Source organism: Pteronotus mesoamericanus, unplaced genomic scaffold, assembly GCF_021234165.1.
Source record: "Pteronotus mesoamericanus isolate MK-2021 breed Mesoamerican mustached bat unplaced genomic scaffold, CSHL_Meso_final scaffold_651, whole genome shotgun sequence".
In the NCBI taxonomy this organism is placed as follows: Eukaryota; Metazoa; Chordata; class Mammalia; order Chiroptera; family Mormoopidae; genus Pteronotus; species Pteronotus mesoamericanus.
In genome coordinates, this window is record NW_026555325.1 from 2349514 (window position 1) to 2367380 (window position 17867).

Sequence of the window (17867 nt, forward strand, 5' to 3'; positions counted from 1 at the left end):
GTTTGATATACCCCTTATAGCTTTGTTCTAGGACTTGATATGAAATATTACTTATTAAAATAAATGATTAAAAATATTAAAAATTTTAACAAGTACCTACTATATTTTAGACATGCTATAAGGTGATTTACATATGTTTTATTTATTCATACAGTCAGTGTGAGATAAGCATAAGGAGTTCACATCATCTCAGCATTCTTCACCTGAATCACCATAATCGTGACTCTGGAAAGCCAAACACCTCAAAATACTAAGTTATTCACCAATAACCTCACCCCTTATAAAGCCATTCCCAGTCAACAAGCATCCTCCATTGACACATATGTGCTGTCACTGCATCAGGGTATTTGCTGGTCAATCTCTAGTTGCAAATGGAGTACAAATAGAGTGATCGGTACACAGAAATTAAAGGGGGCTTTTGAGAAAATTGATGAAAAGTGACTCAAAGGCCAAAGATGTTATAATAAAACTGCTCAGGTCAGTCATGCATAGTGGATCTTTTATAGAATAATCATAAAATTATGTAAGAAATACCAGTAGTTAATTCCTTCTTTATCTTAATAATGAGTGCATAGTTGCAGTTATAATCTGCATGGTAGTTGATATTAGATCAAATAAACCCACTTGCATGTTCTTTAGTTCCAGAAAATGTCCCATTTAGACATCTTATTATTTATTTTAAATAATTTAATTCCCATTTAAAATAGATTCCCTTTTAAGTAGCATTTTCCTCAGTATGAATTTTCCTCAAGTAATAAGGACTATTGTATAGTTAATTTTATTTTACAGAAGAGCAAATTTATGCTCAGAGGAGTTAAAATACTTTCATGCACTCACAACATTTACTAGCTGTTAATTTGAAAGAACTGTTTTTCAGTTAGGGAATTTTGATGCCAATCCCAGGTTTCTTTTCACCATACATCAACTAATTTTAAATTCCCTTTTTCAATATTCTTTATTATATCATAATTTTAAATATCTTTAATTTGGCCACAACCTCTATTGTTCCCCCCTTCACATGCAAATTTACTATCACCAAAACAGTTTGTGCATGCTCCTGCCATTAGGGGTCCCTTTTAGAATAATCATAGCTGAGATATAGTTTGGCTGACTATTCCATCCAGTCTGATGTTTAGAATCCCAGGTAGTATTGGACTGCTATCATTGGAGATGGCAGGCCTCCTTGTTATACCATTTATATTCCATATAGCTAGATTTTATATTTAAAACTTCAGGGCTTGTAAAAGAGTATCTAATTTGAGGAGCATTTCTCTTATTATTTAATTTATACAACCAAATCTCCCTGGCTTAAAAAGAAAAACATACACAGTAAAAATACCTAGTACCCCACAGAAACATCAGGGCTAGGAGTTACCTTTTAGACTCTTGGGCTTTTATAAGTAATTTTTCACTGAACTTTAATATTAGGCAATTAAATATAACAATATACTTCAGAATTTAGAGTTGTTATATGCTTTTTGGTTTTAAAAATATATTGTCGGTAGTAATTGGCATTGTTTGAAAATCTTTGTGATTGGATGGAAAAAGGTAGAGAAATCATATGACTGTGCTTTTAATGAATGGTTTTAAGACTACATTATTTTAAAAAGTAACAGCATCATTTTTTTCCTATTGCATCCATCAAGAAGGTTCTCTCCACCCCTAAGTCCAGGAGAAGATCTCTATCACATTAATGGAAATAAATAAAATATTTCTAAAACAAGGGCCATCCACATGCCATCAATTGAAGAACAAGCTTAAAGTTATTTGATTATAATTATTATTTTTTATAGATTTTTTTATTTTTAAATCATGCTTATTCTATTACAGCTGTTTCAATTTTTCCCCCTTTGTGCTCCCCAATCCGCACACATCCCATCCTGCCTCCCTCTCCCACAGTCATTTTCCACACCATTGTCCATGTCCATAGGTCATTCATACATGTTCTTTGTTTAGTCCCTTCTCTTGTTTCCACCATTGTCCTTCTTCCCCTTCCTCTCTGGTCACTTTCAGTTTGCTCTATGTTTCCTTGCCTGTGGTTTATTTTGTTTATTAGTTTATTTTGTTGACTAGATTCCACCTATAGGGGAGATCATATGGTATTTTTCTTTCACCGACTGGCTTATTTCACTTAGCATAATATTCTCCAGTTCCATCCCTGTTGTTGCAAAAGGTAGGAGTTCCTTCTTTCTTTAGTTTTTTAATGCAGATTGATTTCATTTATTTATCTTTTAAAATGTCAAGATTCATTATAAAATATTAAAAAATTAAATCCATTATAGTCTCAGCAATTAATACATGACACCAGCACAGAAATAATTAAGTCAATGAAATAAAATGAGCATTGTAGAAACAAATGTATATATCTATCTAATAATGTAATATATGATTAAGTTGATATTTCAGATCAATGGGGAAAATAAGGCTTATTCAACAAATATGCATGAACCACTATTACTTGAAATAAAACAAATATAGAGCCCTATTTCATACATTATACAAAAAGTATTCAGGTGAGTTAGAAATCGATATGTAAAATCTAAGGAGTTTTAGGAGAAAATACAAAATAATATTTTTCTTACCCTGAAGTAACATATTCAAACCCAGAAGCTATAAAGTAAGATATTGCCAATATGAACATATTAAACATTTAAGACTATATAGTAATACACACATAAAAATAGTTAAAGGACAAATAATAGAATAGGAAAGTATTTGCACACATCTAGAATAGGATTTATAATTTTATTTTTTTAGGGAAACAATTCTACAAACATTTAATCAAAAAATGGATAAAGACTACCAAAAAATCACTTAAAGTTTTTTTAAAATAGAAATAGGCAAGAAATCTACAAAAATAGACTTAGTTTCAACAAATAATAAAGTTGAACAAATAATAAAGTAACAATTAAATAACACATCATGGTCACAATCAGATTAAGTATTAAACATTTTAGTAATATCAAGTATTGGTGACTGTGAAACGAACTGGGTATTCATAGACTATTTTACTTCATCTTTTTAAAGCAGCCTCTTTAGCATATTTTGTAATGCTGGTTTTGTGGAGGTGTATTCTCCTAGCCTTCTTTTGTCTGGGAAACTCCTTATTTCGCCTTCCATTTGAATGGAGAGCCTTGCTGGGTAGAGCAGTCTTGGTTGCAGATCTTTGCTTTCCATTACTTGGAATATTTCTTGCCATTCCCTTCTGGCTTGTAGTGATTCTGTTGAGAAGTCAGCTGCTAGCCTTGTATCAGGGCTCCCTTGTATGTTACTACCTGTTTCTCCTTCGCTGCCTTTAGGATTCTCTGTTTATCTTTGCTATTTGCCATTTTAACTATGATGTATCTTGGAGTGGGCCTCTTTGGCTTCCTCTTGAATGGGACTCTCTGTGCTTCCTGGACTTGTGTGACTTTTTCTCTCCTCAAAATAGGGAAGTTTTTCATCATTACTTTTTCAAACAGATTCTCTATCCCTTGCTCATCTTCTTCTCCTTCTGGTATCCCTGCTATACATATATTATTACATTTCAAGTTGTCCTAAATGCCTTTTCATTCTTTTTGAGTCTTTTTCATTTTCTTGCTCTTTCTGGGAGCTTTTTTCTACCTTGTCCTCCAGCTCACTGATTTGATCCTCAGCTTTGTCCAGCCTGTTTTGATTCCTTCTGCTGTGTTCTTCAATTCAGAAATTGTCTTCTTCATTTCCTCTTGTCTCTTATTGATAGTTTCTATGTCCTTTTTCATGCTGATATATTTTACAGTAAGTTCCTCTTACTTTCCCTATACTTTTTTGTAATTCTCAATGACCACACTAAGCTCATTGAACTTCCTTAGAACCGTTTTTTGGAACTCCATATCTGCTAGTTTACTTACCTCTTTTTCATTGAGTTCTTTTTCTGGGGTTCTTCCTTTCCCTTCAATTGGGGCATGTTTCTTTGTCATCCCACTATTTGTGAGACTCTTCTTTTTGGCTTCTGCTTCTTAAGTTTATCTGTCTTGATTTCCTGACTTTGTCGTGTGAACTTCTTTGGTAGGAGACTGCTGTTTCTCCACCCCGCCCCCCCGCCACTGGATCTGTCTCTGATGATGTCAGTTGTTGACCCTGTGTGACCTTAGGCAGTCTGTTCAAGACTTCCAAGAACCTACTGTCTGTGGCTGTCTCCTTCAGCTGCTAATCTATTCACTATACACACAGCAGGCCGGCTTAGAGACACCATAGGGAGGGGCAGAGTCTCTCCTGATGCCTGGGCTATTGGGTCCTCCCATGCTGCTGCCACTCGGGGGAGTGGTCTGCTTGAAGAATATGGCTGCTGCTTTTTGGTGGAGTCAGCACCAGGATCCTGCCAGCTATTCTCCCTGTTTTCTCCCCAAAGCATTCATCTCCAGTCTCTCCTCAAGAGTCTCTAGACCACTGTGCGCCCCCTTTGGCCAGGGATCTACTACTTGTGGCTGCCACTCTGTACTCAGCAGGGCTGAGCCGCTCCTGGGAGCGGAACTATTGTGTCCTCTCACACTGTTGCCACTCAGGGGTGTGGTCTGCCTGAGGAATATGGCTGCTGCCACATGGGGGAATGAGTCAGCACCTGGATCCCGCTGGCTACTCTCTCAGTTTTCTCCCCAAAGCCTCCTTTCCCAGTCTCTCCTGAGGTGTCTCCAGCCCACTCTGCCCCTGCCTTTGCCAGAGACCAGGGTAAGTGGCTGCAACTAAAACTTTATGTATTGCTCTTTAAATGAATCTTTGAGTCTCCAGCCGCCTATCTCTGGCAGAAAGCAACCCAGACGTTTTTTGCAGCTGGCTGTTGTCTGTGTACTTTTTGTGCTCTGGTGCTGTAGGCTGGAGATCCCCACTTATGGTTTAGACCCCACTCTTCTCAGGGCGTCCAACTGGCCACTTCTATATCCCTCTGGTGCTGCTACCCTGGGGTGCCCAGCCCACCTTCATGAGTCTTTACCTCATTCCTTACCAGTCAAGTTGTGCTAAAGCTGATTCTTCAGTCTGTCCGAGGTTATAAGTTTCCTCTCTCGCTATTGTTCAGTTGTTTGTTCCAGGTGACTTCTGCACAATTTAGTTGTATTTCCAGATTGGTCCTGGGTGGAGGTCAGTGTGACTTCCACTCACTCCTCCACCATCTTGATTCTCCTTGAAGTTATTTGATTATAATTAAATAGAGCCTCTATAACTGTGATAAAGGCAATACTGCATTGTCATTATTCTTACAAAAGCAGATTTAGGACAAAATGCAATTATAATTACATTAAGATAATGGATATTTAGATCAGGTAAATAAACATAAAGATTATTATAATACTGAAGAGTAGGTATACAATAATTAACATAAAATCTTGAGCCAAATGTGTTCATAAGAATGAGGTGATGTCCAATTTATATGATTTGAGTGATACTGGGAAGAACATCTATCTATAAACACTTAGTTCCCAAGGATGCAGAATGGGTAGACCCTATTGTTCACCAAACCCACATTATCTCTGAAAAAATTTTTACCATCATCTAGTTTCTTTTATACCTTTGGGGTACTATCCTTGCTGTCTTGCCTATATCTATCAACCCAGCATCATGACTAATGTAGCTTCCTCTGGATCAAAAGTTTCTGAGTGTAAATTTTATTCTTCAACTTACAAGTTTTTTTTTACCTTACATAAGTGACTTAATCTCTCTGCGTCTCAGTTTCCTCATCTCTAGGAATATAATAGAATTTTCCTCTAGGGTTGTTATGAATATTGCCTAGTATATGGTACCTGCTTAATAATTGTATTGGTATTATTATGTTATTACATGTTAGCTGATACCAGATAATATAATGTAGATAATTTATGAATATATGAATTAAACAAATATTTAATTAGTGCTTAACATATATGAAACACCACAGTAGGGACAGAAGCCCAAACCTCAAGGAATTTAGAAGTCAGTGGTTAAAACTTCCTGGTTTTCTTCGAGGATCTTCTCAGAGAGTATTAGTTTACTACCAAATCTATGATAACATTCTGGTGGCCAGTAAGATATCTAGTGCACTGAAAGTGTGAGTCACCCTTGCTTGTCTCTAAACTTGAGAGCATCTGAGAATTATTCCTACCCAAAGCCTGGATCCTACATATGAATCAAGTCATCACTAGCTTTCCAGTTAAGATATAAATGTAGAACCTTTGGAATTGACTAAAAGACCCTGCTTTTAATAGCATTAGCAATCCTCATCCTATTCTTTCCCTGACTCTCTCTGTTCCAGTTGCATTGGCTTTCTGTCAGGTCCTCAAAAATGTTTTACTTCTTTTCATTTCATGACCTCCTCCATAGTGAATAGAAGAAAGACATGCTTTCTTCTGGGACATACTCTGTATACTATGGGACATACTCTCTATACTATGCTTGGCTTGCACCAAGTTAAGATTCCTGCTTAAAGTTCAACTGCTCAAGGAAATGTTTTCTGATTCCAACCCAGAATGGGAAGCATCCGTATAACATTCTTTAATAGAGCCCTGGTTTTTCCTTGAATATTTTATCACAAATACAATTATATAAATGATCTATATCATCAGTGGGAGGACATTATATCCACAGATATAATAGTAGTGAAACTATATACACATAGTACCTTAGCAGTAAGAGAAGAGTAAAGGAAAGAGTGAGTGAGAGAAATATCAAGAGAGTGAAACACAGACACTTAAATTCCATCCACTATTGCACTTGATAAGCTTGTGACCTAATGCATATAGGTACGGGCATGAGTTGACATGGGAGACATGCTCTTTCCTGTTATTCTTATTAACCAATTATATTTCATTATGGAATACTAGAATTTGAATATGTCTTTTAAACATCATGGCTCCTGCACATAAGGCAAAAACTTTATCTTGTGCTCAGTGAAAAAAAAATGGTTTAAAATGGAGGAAAATTAGACATGTTGAAATAATTGAGAAAATCTATTGGTACCTTGGAGTAGCACCTTCCTAAGGAATTTTCTAGGGTAATTTAGATTGTGTGTAATTTTTAACTTATTTGCTAACTTATAACCTAACAGTAAAGAAGGTGCAACAGTCTCTATTTTTAATACTTGTAATCCTGGTCTGAAGTATAAGTTCCATGATGGCCAAAGATATGCCTGGCAATTGCATTGCTGTATCCATAACACATAGCAGGACGCCTGGGTGATACTACAGCTTAACAGATGCATATTTGTTGAATGAATTAATATTATGCCAATGGTTACATGATCAGTCTATTTGGCAACAATACATAGCTTGTACTTGGAAACACTAAAGAAGTAGAAGACAGAATTTTAGATCCTAAGCATTATGCAGACCTTAGATAACCTCTCTAGAAAAACTAAATTAAAATACTAGGAAAATTGAAAGCTCAACATGATAAAGTTCAGTGTATTTTATTGAAGACTTACATATATAAGGCAACATTCTGTCCTTTAATTCCCGTTCTAAGCCAAATTCTACCTGAAAAGCTCACATCTTCCTTAATATTTTAGGTCGAATGAGCCGGACTCGATTTATCATGCTGCCAACCCAAGGGGAAGGACGGCCATGCCCCACAGAGCTTTCTCAGCAGAAACCCTGCCCAGTGACCCCCTGCTACAGCTGGGTCCTCAGCAACTGGTCTGCATGTAAATTGGAGGTAGGTCATGTAATGACATTTAGAGAAATCATTCTCAGTATGTCCAAAGCACTTGTCCAGTCAAACCTATGTGCCGATGGAATAAATTTTGCAGCAGCAGGGGCCTGGCACAATGCATATTTATGCAATTGGGTACATGGGAAGATATAATCCAATTATTTAACCTCAAGTGGAGTTATACTGCTAGGAATATACATAGCTATTCATTAGGCACTGATTATAGTAAGTGGGGTTCATAGGGACTGTCAGTCTCCTTGGCATCCTCAAGAATTCTGTTATTTTCCTGACTTGTTAGAAATATCAAAATATTATTTAATTAGGCAAAACCTTGATGCTATGGAAATGCACAGCTTGCTGTAGACTGTATTTCTTAAAGAGGCACATTTAGGCTTAGACACAATCTTGCATATGGATAGAAAACCAAAAGCGTATGAAAGTTATATTTTAACATTATTACACAAACCAAGGTTCCTATAATTTCCTCAATGATTACTTTTTTATTGGCCTGAAATATAAATGCCTAGAAACATCATAATATATCACATATCCAGAGTTTTTGCTGGATCAGCAAAGATCTCCCACTACATTTTCTCCCTGGCTTCCTGTATAGAAAAAAGCACATTGATTTTTTTTCCCTATTTTCTTACTTTACTATTTTATTCTTCAGTTCATATTCCAAAACTTATTTTAATTAGGTAACAATAATTTTGATTATTCATTAAGAAACCTGAAGAGTATTCTCATAAAGATATTTGGTGTTCCTGTCAGATGACATTGTCTTACAGCATTATTTTGCAGAAGTTAAATGCCCATGTATTGCAATAAATCCCAGAGGAAGAAAAATGTGTGGCACATTGGTTCAGTCTCCTTTTTAGAGAAAATAATGCAACCATGCTAAGTAATTCAATGCTATCCTAATAGCTTTAAATATGAATACATTGTCTACTAGTCTAAAATCTTCTTTCCTACACTTTTAGCAACTTTTAAATAATGCTTGGAATCACAATTAAGAAAATGAAAGGAATATTTCTCCTTATAATTGCAATAAAAGTTCACAGAGTAGAGAGAATAAGCTCAAAGAATTCAGCAGCCCACTGCAGGGGAAGGGGAGAAAAGAAATTTAGAAAGAAGGAAGGGAGGGAGGAAGGACTGACACATTCCATGCTCTGGGTGTTGGCAGGCATAACAACTGTTGCTATACCTTACTAGTTCTCCTGTACTTTCCATTCTGTCTTCCTCAGTTCAGGAGACTTTTTTTTTTTTAATAGACAAGTCTGTCATCTTGTCCCATAGGAACATTATGGGGAAATGCCAAATGCAATGTCTCATTTTATTGTTACCTATTGAGCTTTTGACAGAACCATAGGGGCAAGAGCGATGGGTTGTGAACATTCTCTGTAGCACTGTGGTGAGAAATATGGGGTTATGGCATCCTTTAGCAACACACAGATGTGGAGGCACTAGAGACCATAGAGCAGGAGTATACAGAATCTTCCAAGCTCCTTGGATTTCTAGATGAGGTTATTCCCACTAACTGACACGTTCAGTTCTTCCCCAAGAATTTGGAATGGGATTAAAGCTGTTCAAAGATACTGTATTCAGGAAGTCTTTAGCTGCCACATTGTCCCACCTTTCTTGCTAGTCACTCAAAAGCAAGAAAGAATAAAGAAGGTAACACAAAGAAAAACAGAGGCAAAAAGAAAGGGAGTCATGATGACATTTGATTTGACTTTTTCCTGAGTTCAAATTGCATTTCTGCTTTTCCAAAGCCTAATTGTGAACTTTTTGTGAGACAGAAAACACAGTATCTTTTTAGCAGGTTGCCTTTTCTTAGATTTATATGTAAGCTGAGATTCTGGAATTACTGATAAAAATACACATGGACTTTTGCATGCAAGGGAAAAGAGCATCTCTCTCACAACTGCACTTCTGCTTCTCCTTGTTCTATCCTATACTAACCCACTGAATGCAGGCATATAACCTGCTCATTCACTGAGAGTGGTGATGATATTGAAGTGGCTGATTGCCATCAAGTATTAAACCCTAATAAGAGAAGCTTGAACAGGGCACTGTTAATGTGCCAATTTTGCCCTTATCTTACATGGAAATAGATTAGTAATGGAAGTGTTTATCCTCAGTCTTCACTTTTTTCCCCCTAATTCTTTCTTTTCAAGTCCCTCAGGGGATAACATGTATCCACACATATGTTGGTTGATCTGTTTTAGGAGCTTAGGTTCTGGGAGTTTAGCAGGCCTGATTTTGATCAGTGATCTGCCATTTCTTAGCCCTACAATTTTTGCAAAGTTTCTAAAATTTCCAAACCTCTGTTTTTAAATCCTATATAATGGGAGTAGTGGTAGTATAAATTTACTGGAGATTTTTGGTAGGTAGTAGACAATTCTCTTTTTTATTGTTGTTTTATTACAGTTTTCCCAATTTTCCCCCATTGCTCTCCCCTGCCCTGCCCATCCCCCACTCCCACCGTCAATCCCCACCCTGTTGTCCACATCCATTGGACATTTACACCTGTTCCATGACTAGACCCTTCCCGTTCCTCTCCTCCTTAACCCCTTCTGCCTTCTCCTCAACAGTGCTTAGCATAGTGCCCGGCAAAAAAAAGAGCTTATAAATTGTAATGGCTATTATAATTTTAATTAAAACTATAATTATGACTATTAGCACCATCTGCCTATCCACATCTGGTGATGGCAATTAAGAGTATACAAAAAGTCCATTAATGATTTAGACAGTGCTGAGTTACTGAAAGAATCCTTGGTGTTGACAATCTTGCTCTAAAAAGCCAGGCTCCGTTTTCAGGCCCTAGTGTATAGAGTCTCAGAAGTGATAGTGAGAAAATGCTTGTTTTATGCATAAAATTATTATCCTGATGCTGATTTATCTTCATATGTGGCTGTTGTCATCAAAGGTATGAGAGATTAAGGTTGAATGCTGATACATACTAAGAGCATATTATTGTTTGTTTTGGTTTTTAAAGTGACCTCTAACATAAGCTTGTTTCCTGCCATTTCCTTATACTCCATCTCCTGGAATGTCAAACAAAGCTCGACTCAATTACACCTTCTGTTACTGAGGTTCCAGATGGCAGTGTTTTCAAATTTCATACATGCTGCTGGGTCCTCAGGCTCTTCTTTCCAAGTACACAAAGTCTGATACTCTATAACAAAATATATACCCTAGACAATTCTTAGGCCCATCATGTAGAATAATAAGTTATAAGAGAAAATCCTCCCCCAAAATGAAATTACACTAGTTATTTTCTACTTCATGAAGTAAACATTTACTACAGAATTTGCCTTGGATGAATCTACTGTAAACTGATTTTAAACTTCCACTTCTCTTCTTACAAATAAAGTACTAAGATTCAAAATTAAGGTGCATTTTTTGCCAATTTCACAACAGCTGTATAAATGATTAGAGCAATTACGGGTTATTGATAAATCAAGTGTGGGAATTGCCATCTTAGGTAAATGAATCATAATTCCTGTTAAAACATCTCTAGAAGAGGATGTGATGGTCCCGGTTTCTGTGCCTACTCAGATTCCTGAGGCTTTCAGTTCCTACAATTTGGACCTCCTCCATGTTGCACCTTTTCTCTTCTGCCAATGTGTCTTTGAATCCTGACTTCCCCATATAAAGAATTTTTCTGAACAGCCATTGTATACCATCCTGCACCTCCAGTGGTCCATCTACAAGCTGCCCCTGACACAAAGTAGCTCCTGCCTTGACCTGGTTGGTGCTCAGCAGGCCCGTCAGCCCTGGATCACCTGTTCCACATCCTTGGAAAAGTGTCCTGACTGCTTTAACTGTCCCCCTTGACCTTGTTGACTCCTGCCACTGCAAGAGCCACAGTAGCCCAAGGCCTAGGCAATGCAGTTTCTGAGTCCAGTAGTGGAGAAGGAATAAGGAGGTGAAATCCAGTGTCCCAGTGCAAAACACAGTTACCACATTGTTACCTAATAATGGATTAGTGGGTTGTAGCACATAGCATTCCTGCCTGCAGGAACAGAGGTGCAAAGGCTTGCACACTAGTTCTTTCCTCCCCCCTCTCTCTTCCCCTCTCCCCTCAACCATACCAGCATTAGTCCTAAAGGCTCTAGGTCTTCCACCAACTTCTGGACTTATTAGATACTGAGTAGCACACCTTGGAAGCACAGAGCAGTTAATACTCCCTGGGATGAAGGTTGATCAATGAGAAGTGGATCCAGGGAGGAGCTGGCATTTAAATGCCTCTCCCTTCTTCCTGCCTGGCCCCATTATGGATGGCACTGAGGCACAGTGATACCATGTGGCCTGTCTGAAGGTGTTAGGTGACTAAGAAAGCAACTGTGTTGACTTTGAAGTTGAAGCCAGCTTAGTAACACTACCTTTTATTCACTTTCCTTTTGTTCCTGATTTATTTCTTTTACCCTCACTCTTGCCAGGAGGGATTTTACCTCCTTAGCAGAAAAGCTTGCCTGAGGCTGTCTTTTAAGGTATTTGTGCAAAAAGAGAGCTATCATCTAAAGTTATCAAAATAGCCAATGGACTTCTTTTTGAAGTACAAACACCTGACTAAAATTGAAGAAAGGACACTCATCTCATGAATATCTGACAAAAATGCATAATAGGAAACCTTATATCAGGCAAACGCTTGGGCCAGATAACCACTAAGGGCCTTTCATTTCTAAGCCTCTGTTTCTGACAGACATTGTACAATTGTTTTTCTAATTGCCAAGAATAATCTGAGTGCTATTTGTAAACATCTTCAAAGAACATTATTCATGACAAAATACATGCCAGGAAATCAACTCATGACAATAGAGAAAACCAGTGTTTCACTGGAAATCCCAGCCTAATCCATATGAGAAAGTGCTGAGCTCCCTACAAGGGAAACACAAGCAAAGTACAAAAGAAATGTATGTCCTGTGGCTGTGCATGTTCTTCTGGGAGAGTGATTATAGTTTAGGCCATTTTATCACATACACCTAGACAAATTATGTATTGTTTTCCTTTTTCAGTCAATTCTGGCTGGGTTCCAAAATGAATGGTCATATTCTGAGAACAGAAATTTCATGGCATAAATTTGCATTTTTCTTCAGCTTCTCCATTAGCTCTTGAAGAATTGCTTAGTGATACTTTATTGGCAGCAGTTGAAAGGGAACTCCCAAGAGGAGGAAGCTGCTGAAATATACAACTAGGAGGGTTTGCCTTTTTTTTTTTGTTGTTTGTTTTAAAGCAAGAGATAGCAGGAACCAAAGCTCTAAGATACTAATTATTTGGGTAATTCTGACAGTATCCTTTCCTCTCACAGGGTGGAGACTGTGGGGAAGGAGTCCAGATCCGCAGCCTTTCCTGTGTAGTCCACAATGGTTCAATCTCTACTTCTGCTGTTCGTGTAGATGACGCACAGTGTAAAGAAATGCCCTTTCAGGATGCCCTCCTGAAGCAGCTGTGTTCTGTGCCCTGCCCTGGTATGCAATTTTAAACAGTTGGGAGTGCCTTCCATGGTGATCTTATTTACTTATTTATTAAATAAGATTTATCTTTTATTTAAAAGATTTATGTTTTTTCTGAAGCTCTATCTCATCAAAATTGAACTTTTCAACTAACTTTAACTGACTTTTAATTGTGGTTATAACTTTGAAATGTACCTAACAGCTTCAGTGGAGGCAGTGTAGGTTAGAGGAAAAAAAAACACCGGATGTGGAAATTTAACAGCTAGGTTAGAATCTTGTCTCTCACTTCCCTGGTGTTTTACCTGGGGCATAGAAAATGTGTTAGTAATGCCCGACCTGACAGCATCTAGCACATTGGCCTGCACTCAAAAAATGTTAACTGAATCCATGAGTGGATGAACCTCTTGGGAATGGCATGGTTGGAACAAGTAAGGCTGTATGTTTATGAAGGCACTTTGTCAGATGGTTGTGTTCTATGTCATTGTGTCTATGAAGGTCATTTTTAGTTACATAAAATATATGAGTTTAATTCTAATAACTTAGGGTATATGGCATAAGTTGAAAGTGGCATAATATATCCTTTAGAGTATGGCATGTAAAACATATGTGCATGTATATAAGCACATATACATACATATATACATATACACACACAAAAGTGCATGTACGTTTAGTTTATTAAACTCAACATTCTTTAGGCTCAAAAATATTCACTTTAATGACCAACTTATTCTCTTTATATTGTTTCTGTGAACATCAATTTTACGATGTTATGCTGCTCCTTGAAAACTTAGTTACTTTAACCTTTACATTTTCCTTTATAAAAAGTTTATTATTGTTAGCAGACACATAGTATTCTGTAAATATGACTGTGATTTGAAGCAAAGTAAGGCCAATCTAGTTTTGGCACTCTCTTCCTAACCTTTATTGAATCACAAATTGATTAATCATTCTTCGTACTTTCTAACTGGAACATTGGTCAAAGTACAATGTGTGGTGCCTGGAACACACTCCATCACTGCACTGCCACCACCACAAATCTCACTGTGAACGTGTCCGTGTAAATGTTGTCAAGTACTGGCTTCCGTGTTGTTTCCCCCACTTTGTACTGCACAATCGCCTAGGAGACTGCCATTTAACGGAATGGTCAGAGTGGAGCACATGTGAATTAACCTGCATCGACGGAAGAAGCTTCGAGACAATGGGCCGCCAATCTCGGTCAAGGACATTTATAATTCAGTCTTTTGAAAACCAAGACAGCTGTCCCCAGCAGGTTCTAGAAACACGTCCTTGTACAGGTACCAAGAGCACTTTTCCATTCTCAGCTTTGATTGATTAAGCTTATTTTTTTATGTCAGGTACAATAGCACTGCTGTTATCATATTTGCTTGCAGGAGGCAAATGTTATCACTACACATGGAAAGCAAGTCTTTGGAACAATAATGAACGGACTGTATGGTGCCAACGTTCAGATGGCATTAACGTCACAGGTATTCCTACCTAAGGTTCATGTGGGTACTTCCAAAAGATTTCTGAGTGTTACTGTTTGTGAGGAGAATTAGCTTACAATCTATAAGCATAGAAAGACTGGACATTGACCTTAGATGATCTTCTTTTCAAATTGTCATTAGACCTTCGCATCTCAGAAAGCAGACAATTCTGTTTGAAGACCCATAATATATCAGGCAAGTAAAAAAATAGGCTGAAATATAATAAAATTCTCTTAAATATTATGATCAGGGACAAAGACTGAAAAAGACAGATGCTAGCTTAAAACAATGGTCTCTAAAATTTTAAATCATGTACTTTCTTAGTAAAATATGTTTGAGGACTTATTTCAACATATCATATGCTTATATATCATATTACATGCTTATATATTATATTATGAAACATACAGAAATTGAAATAAAAGGGTTTAATAGGATATACAACAATTTAATATATTATATTTGTTAATAGAGCAAAAAATTTTGCTGCAAATTTGCATGCTTATATTCATTATCTTATTATATTTAGTTCTTAAATTGTGATAGTATTGATTATTATTTAATATCTAAATGTAGACTAAGGGAAGTGTTCCTCATGACAATGGTTAAGACTACTTGATCTACAAGTAGTCTTAGTTATTTTAAAGGGAATTTTTATGCCTTCTTATCAGAGATAATTAAATCGCCATTGTTGTTACTTAGTACTAGACTGACAAAGAACTTATTGTAGGAAGAATTTCTATCCTTTCATGGGAATAGAATTGTCAGCTCTGCCTTTTCCTTGTATATTTGTTTTTGCATTGTCGGTATTGCATTTACTCTATAGTTCACTCATACAATAATTTACTTTAAGCTACCTGTACATTGTATAAGTTATTGTTAAAACTAAATGTATTTGTAAATTAATCTGACCAGAACTCAGAAAGCATCACACATACCGTGCAATAAGCTGAGAGTTAAAGTGGTGCGGGTTGTGCTCCCCAGTTCTCTACACGAGGACCTCATGCACAAAGTGCATGTGGACATCTGATGCATATGCTCAGGTTGCTGAGTGTTATTAGAGCTTAATTACATTTCTAAAATATAAACAAAAATGTTGTATAAACTATATAAATTCAAATATTTTCTTCTTAGTCCTCACAAGATCCCCTCCTGCAAGGATCCACACACTACACTTTGGACATCGCTGGTTTAAAGAGTGAGAAAGTCCCTCTGAACACAGTTGATAGCAACAGAACTGTGTGGTTATTTGCCACCCATGCCCCAAATTAATAACTTCACACCAAAGTGCTAAGCCTGGAGTGTGGGGTTTTTTTAAATTTTTTTGTGTGAATTATTTTCTAAGTAACTGAGGATTTAGCTGCTTCATTTTTAGGGAAAGTGTAGATGTGACTAACATAGCCTAAAGCTTTTTGATAGCTATAAAATCAAACTATAACTGGTTGACGATTATAGTAAGGCAAAGGCTACAGTATAAATGCAACCAGCGTTATAAATAAAGTTTAAATATTGCTGTCGGAGAGTATGTGACTTCTTTGTTAAGTACTCAGAATTTAGGAAGGCAAGGCTAATACATACGTGATTTTCAGGTTATAGAAGCATGCATTGTTCCCTTCTCTTCCTCAAAAACATTTAACGAATGTTGTATCAAGGACCGTGTCAGATGTTTGATTGCCCCTAATGAAGCGTGTACATTTGCTCTTAAAAAAATATGTGTGGGAGTCAAAGGGTGTGTGTATGTGCCTGTATCCTGATTGAAATATGTTTTAAAATGTTACCAAAGTGTTTGATATCCTGGGCCCATTAATTGACAGTGTCCTTCTTTTAGCATTTTATTGTTGGGGATTAACCTAGTGTCAAATTGGGGTATTCCAGAACTGGAGAAAAATACATGTAGACTAAGTCTCAGGCAGATATATTTTATGTTCCTGAACTTAAATTGAGATTTCACCAATTCTCTTACTGATGCTGACACTCAAAGACTTTACCCTCAAGCATAGCCATATGACAGAACCATATTGCCAGTGAGCAGGTATAAAGAATCTATTATAAGTAGCTTCTGTTAGCAGAGCCTCCCATCTCAAACAATCCATCCTGGAATAATCAATAAAATAAGACTGGGCCACATGTCAGCAAATGGATTTATAAAAAAAAAATAATAATAACTGTTACAAAGTGGCCAGTGCCTGGAAGGGAAAAATGTTTTTAATGTTTATCACAGAAAAATCTGCAAATGATGGTGGGGTTTCCTTTGTAGGAGGCTGCTCCCCTCAGGCACGTCCTGCTGCTATTAGACAGTGTAATCCAGCATGCAGAAAACCTTTCTCCTACTGTACACAGGTGAGTCGTGCGCTGGAGGCTTCTATAAGTATTTTAATTGCTGTGTTATACATACACTGTTGGATGCTTTCCAGTCTGCTAGAGTCAAACAGCAGTTCCATGTGCCCACGATACCATCTAGAGGCATTTGCAGGAGTAATCACAACTATTCGGAGTCTTTTTTGCAGGCGCATGTGTTAAGGCAAGCAGTCTTTTTTCTATAAATCTGTCTATAGGCAAATCTGTTTTTCTCATTTATATTCTCTATTTATCAATAACTGTTCTCCATTGATTTATTCTTTGATTCTTAGCCTTTCATCTACCTAAATTATTTTGAAAGTTATTATAAATGCATATTCATATTTGCTAAATATAATTTAGTAAAATCGATTATATTATAAATATTGTAGTATGTTTTTATTGTTTTCATTGCTTTAATTTAATTTTTATTGTTTATGCTGTTACAGTTGTTCCCATTTTTCTCCCTTTCCCCACCTCATCCCAGCCCCACCTTCTCCCCATCCCAAACCAGTCCCTTTATTGTTGTCCATGTCCATGGGTTGTATATAAATATTCTTTGATGTTTAGTTCATTTTAACTTAAGTGCCTATGGATAAAAATTATATATGTGTGTTCACATGTATAAATTTTCAGAGAGTTGTGTCATGTTCCTTAAATAGGTCTCTTTTCATACACATGTGCCTTTGGTGAAATTTTCTTTTTTCTCCCCTTGGGCTTCCCTCTTGGAGTGCAGAACTAAGCCTACAAGTAAAGAGGTAGTTCAGACGAGTTATTGATCAATAGTAGCAGGTGAGACATTCAGCTGCTGGGGCAGCCACAGAGCTCAAAGAGCACATAACTCAAAGGAAATATGTAATTAATTCCATTGCTTTGCCTCTCACTACCCAGGGTAGGTTGGAGTGAGTGGGCAGGAACCTGAAACAGCTGGTGGGAAAAGTTGAGG

The 17867-nt window shown here is 37.0% G+C and overlaps 1 protein-coding gene across 1 annotated transcript in view; it reads left to right on the forward strand.

Moving 5' to 3' along the window:
- THSD7B (thrombospondin type 1 domain containing 7B) overlaps positions 1-17867 on the forward strand; it is a 774554-nt gene that overhangs the window by 738078 nt on the left and 18609 nt on the right. The window contains exons 20-24 of the mRNA XM_054562681.1: positions 7493-7638; positions 12950-13109; positions 14219-14392; positions 14489-14584; positions 16842-16924. Of these exons, the coding sequence (XP_054418656.1) occupies positions 7493-7638; positions 12950-13109; positions 14219-14392; positions 14489-14584; positions 16842-16924 (659 nt within the window). The remainder of the gene's footprint in view (positions 1-7492; positions 7639-12949; positions 13110-14218; positions 14393-14488; positions 14585-16841; positions 16925-17867) is intronic.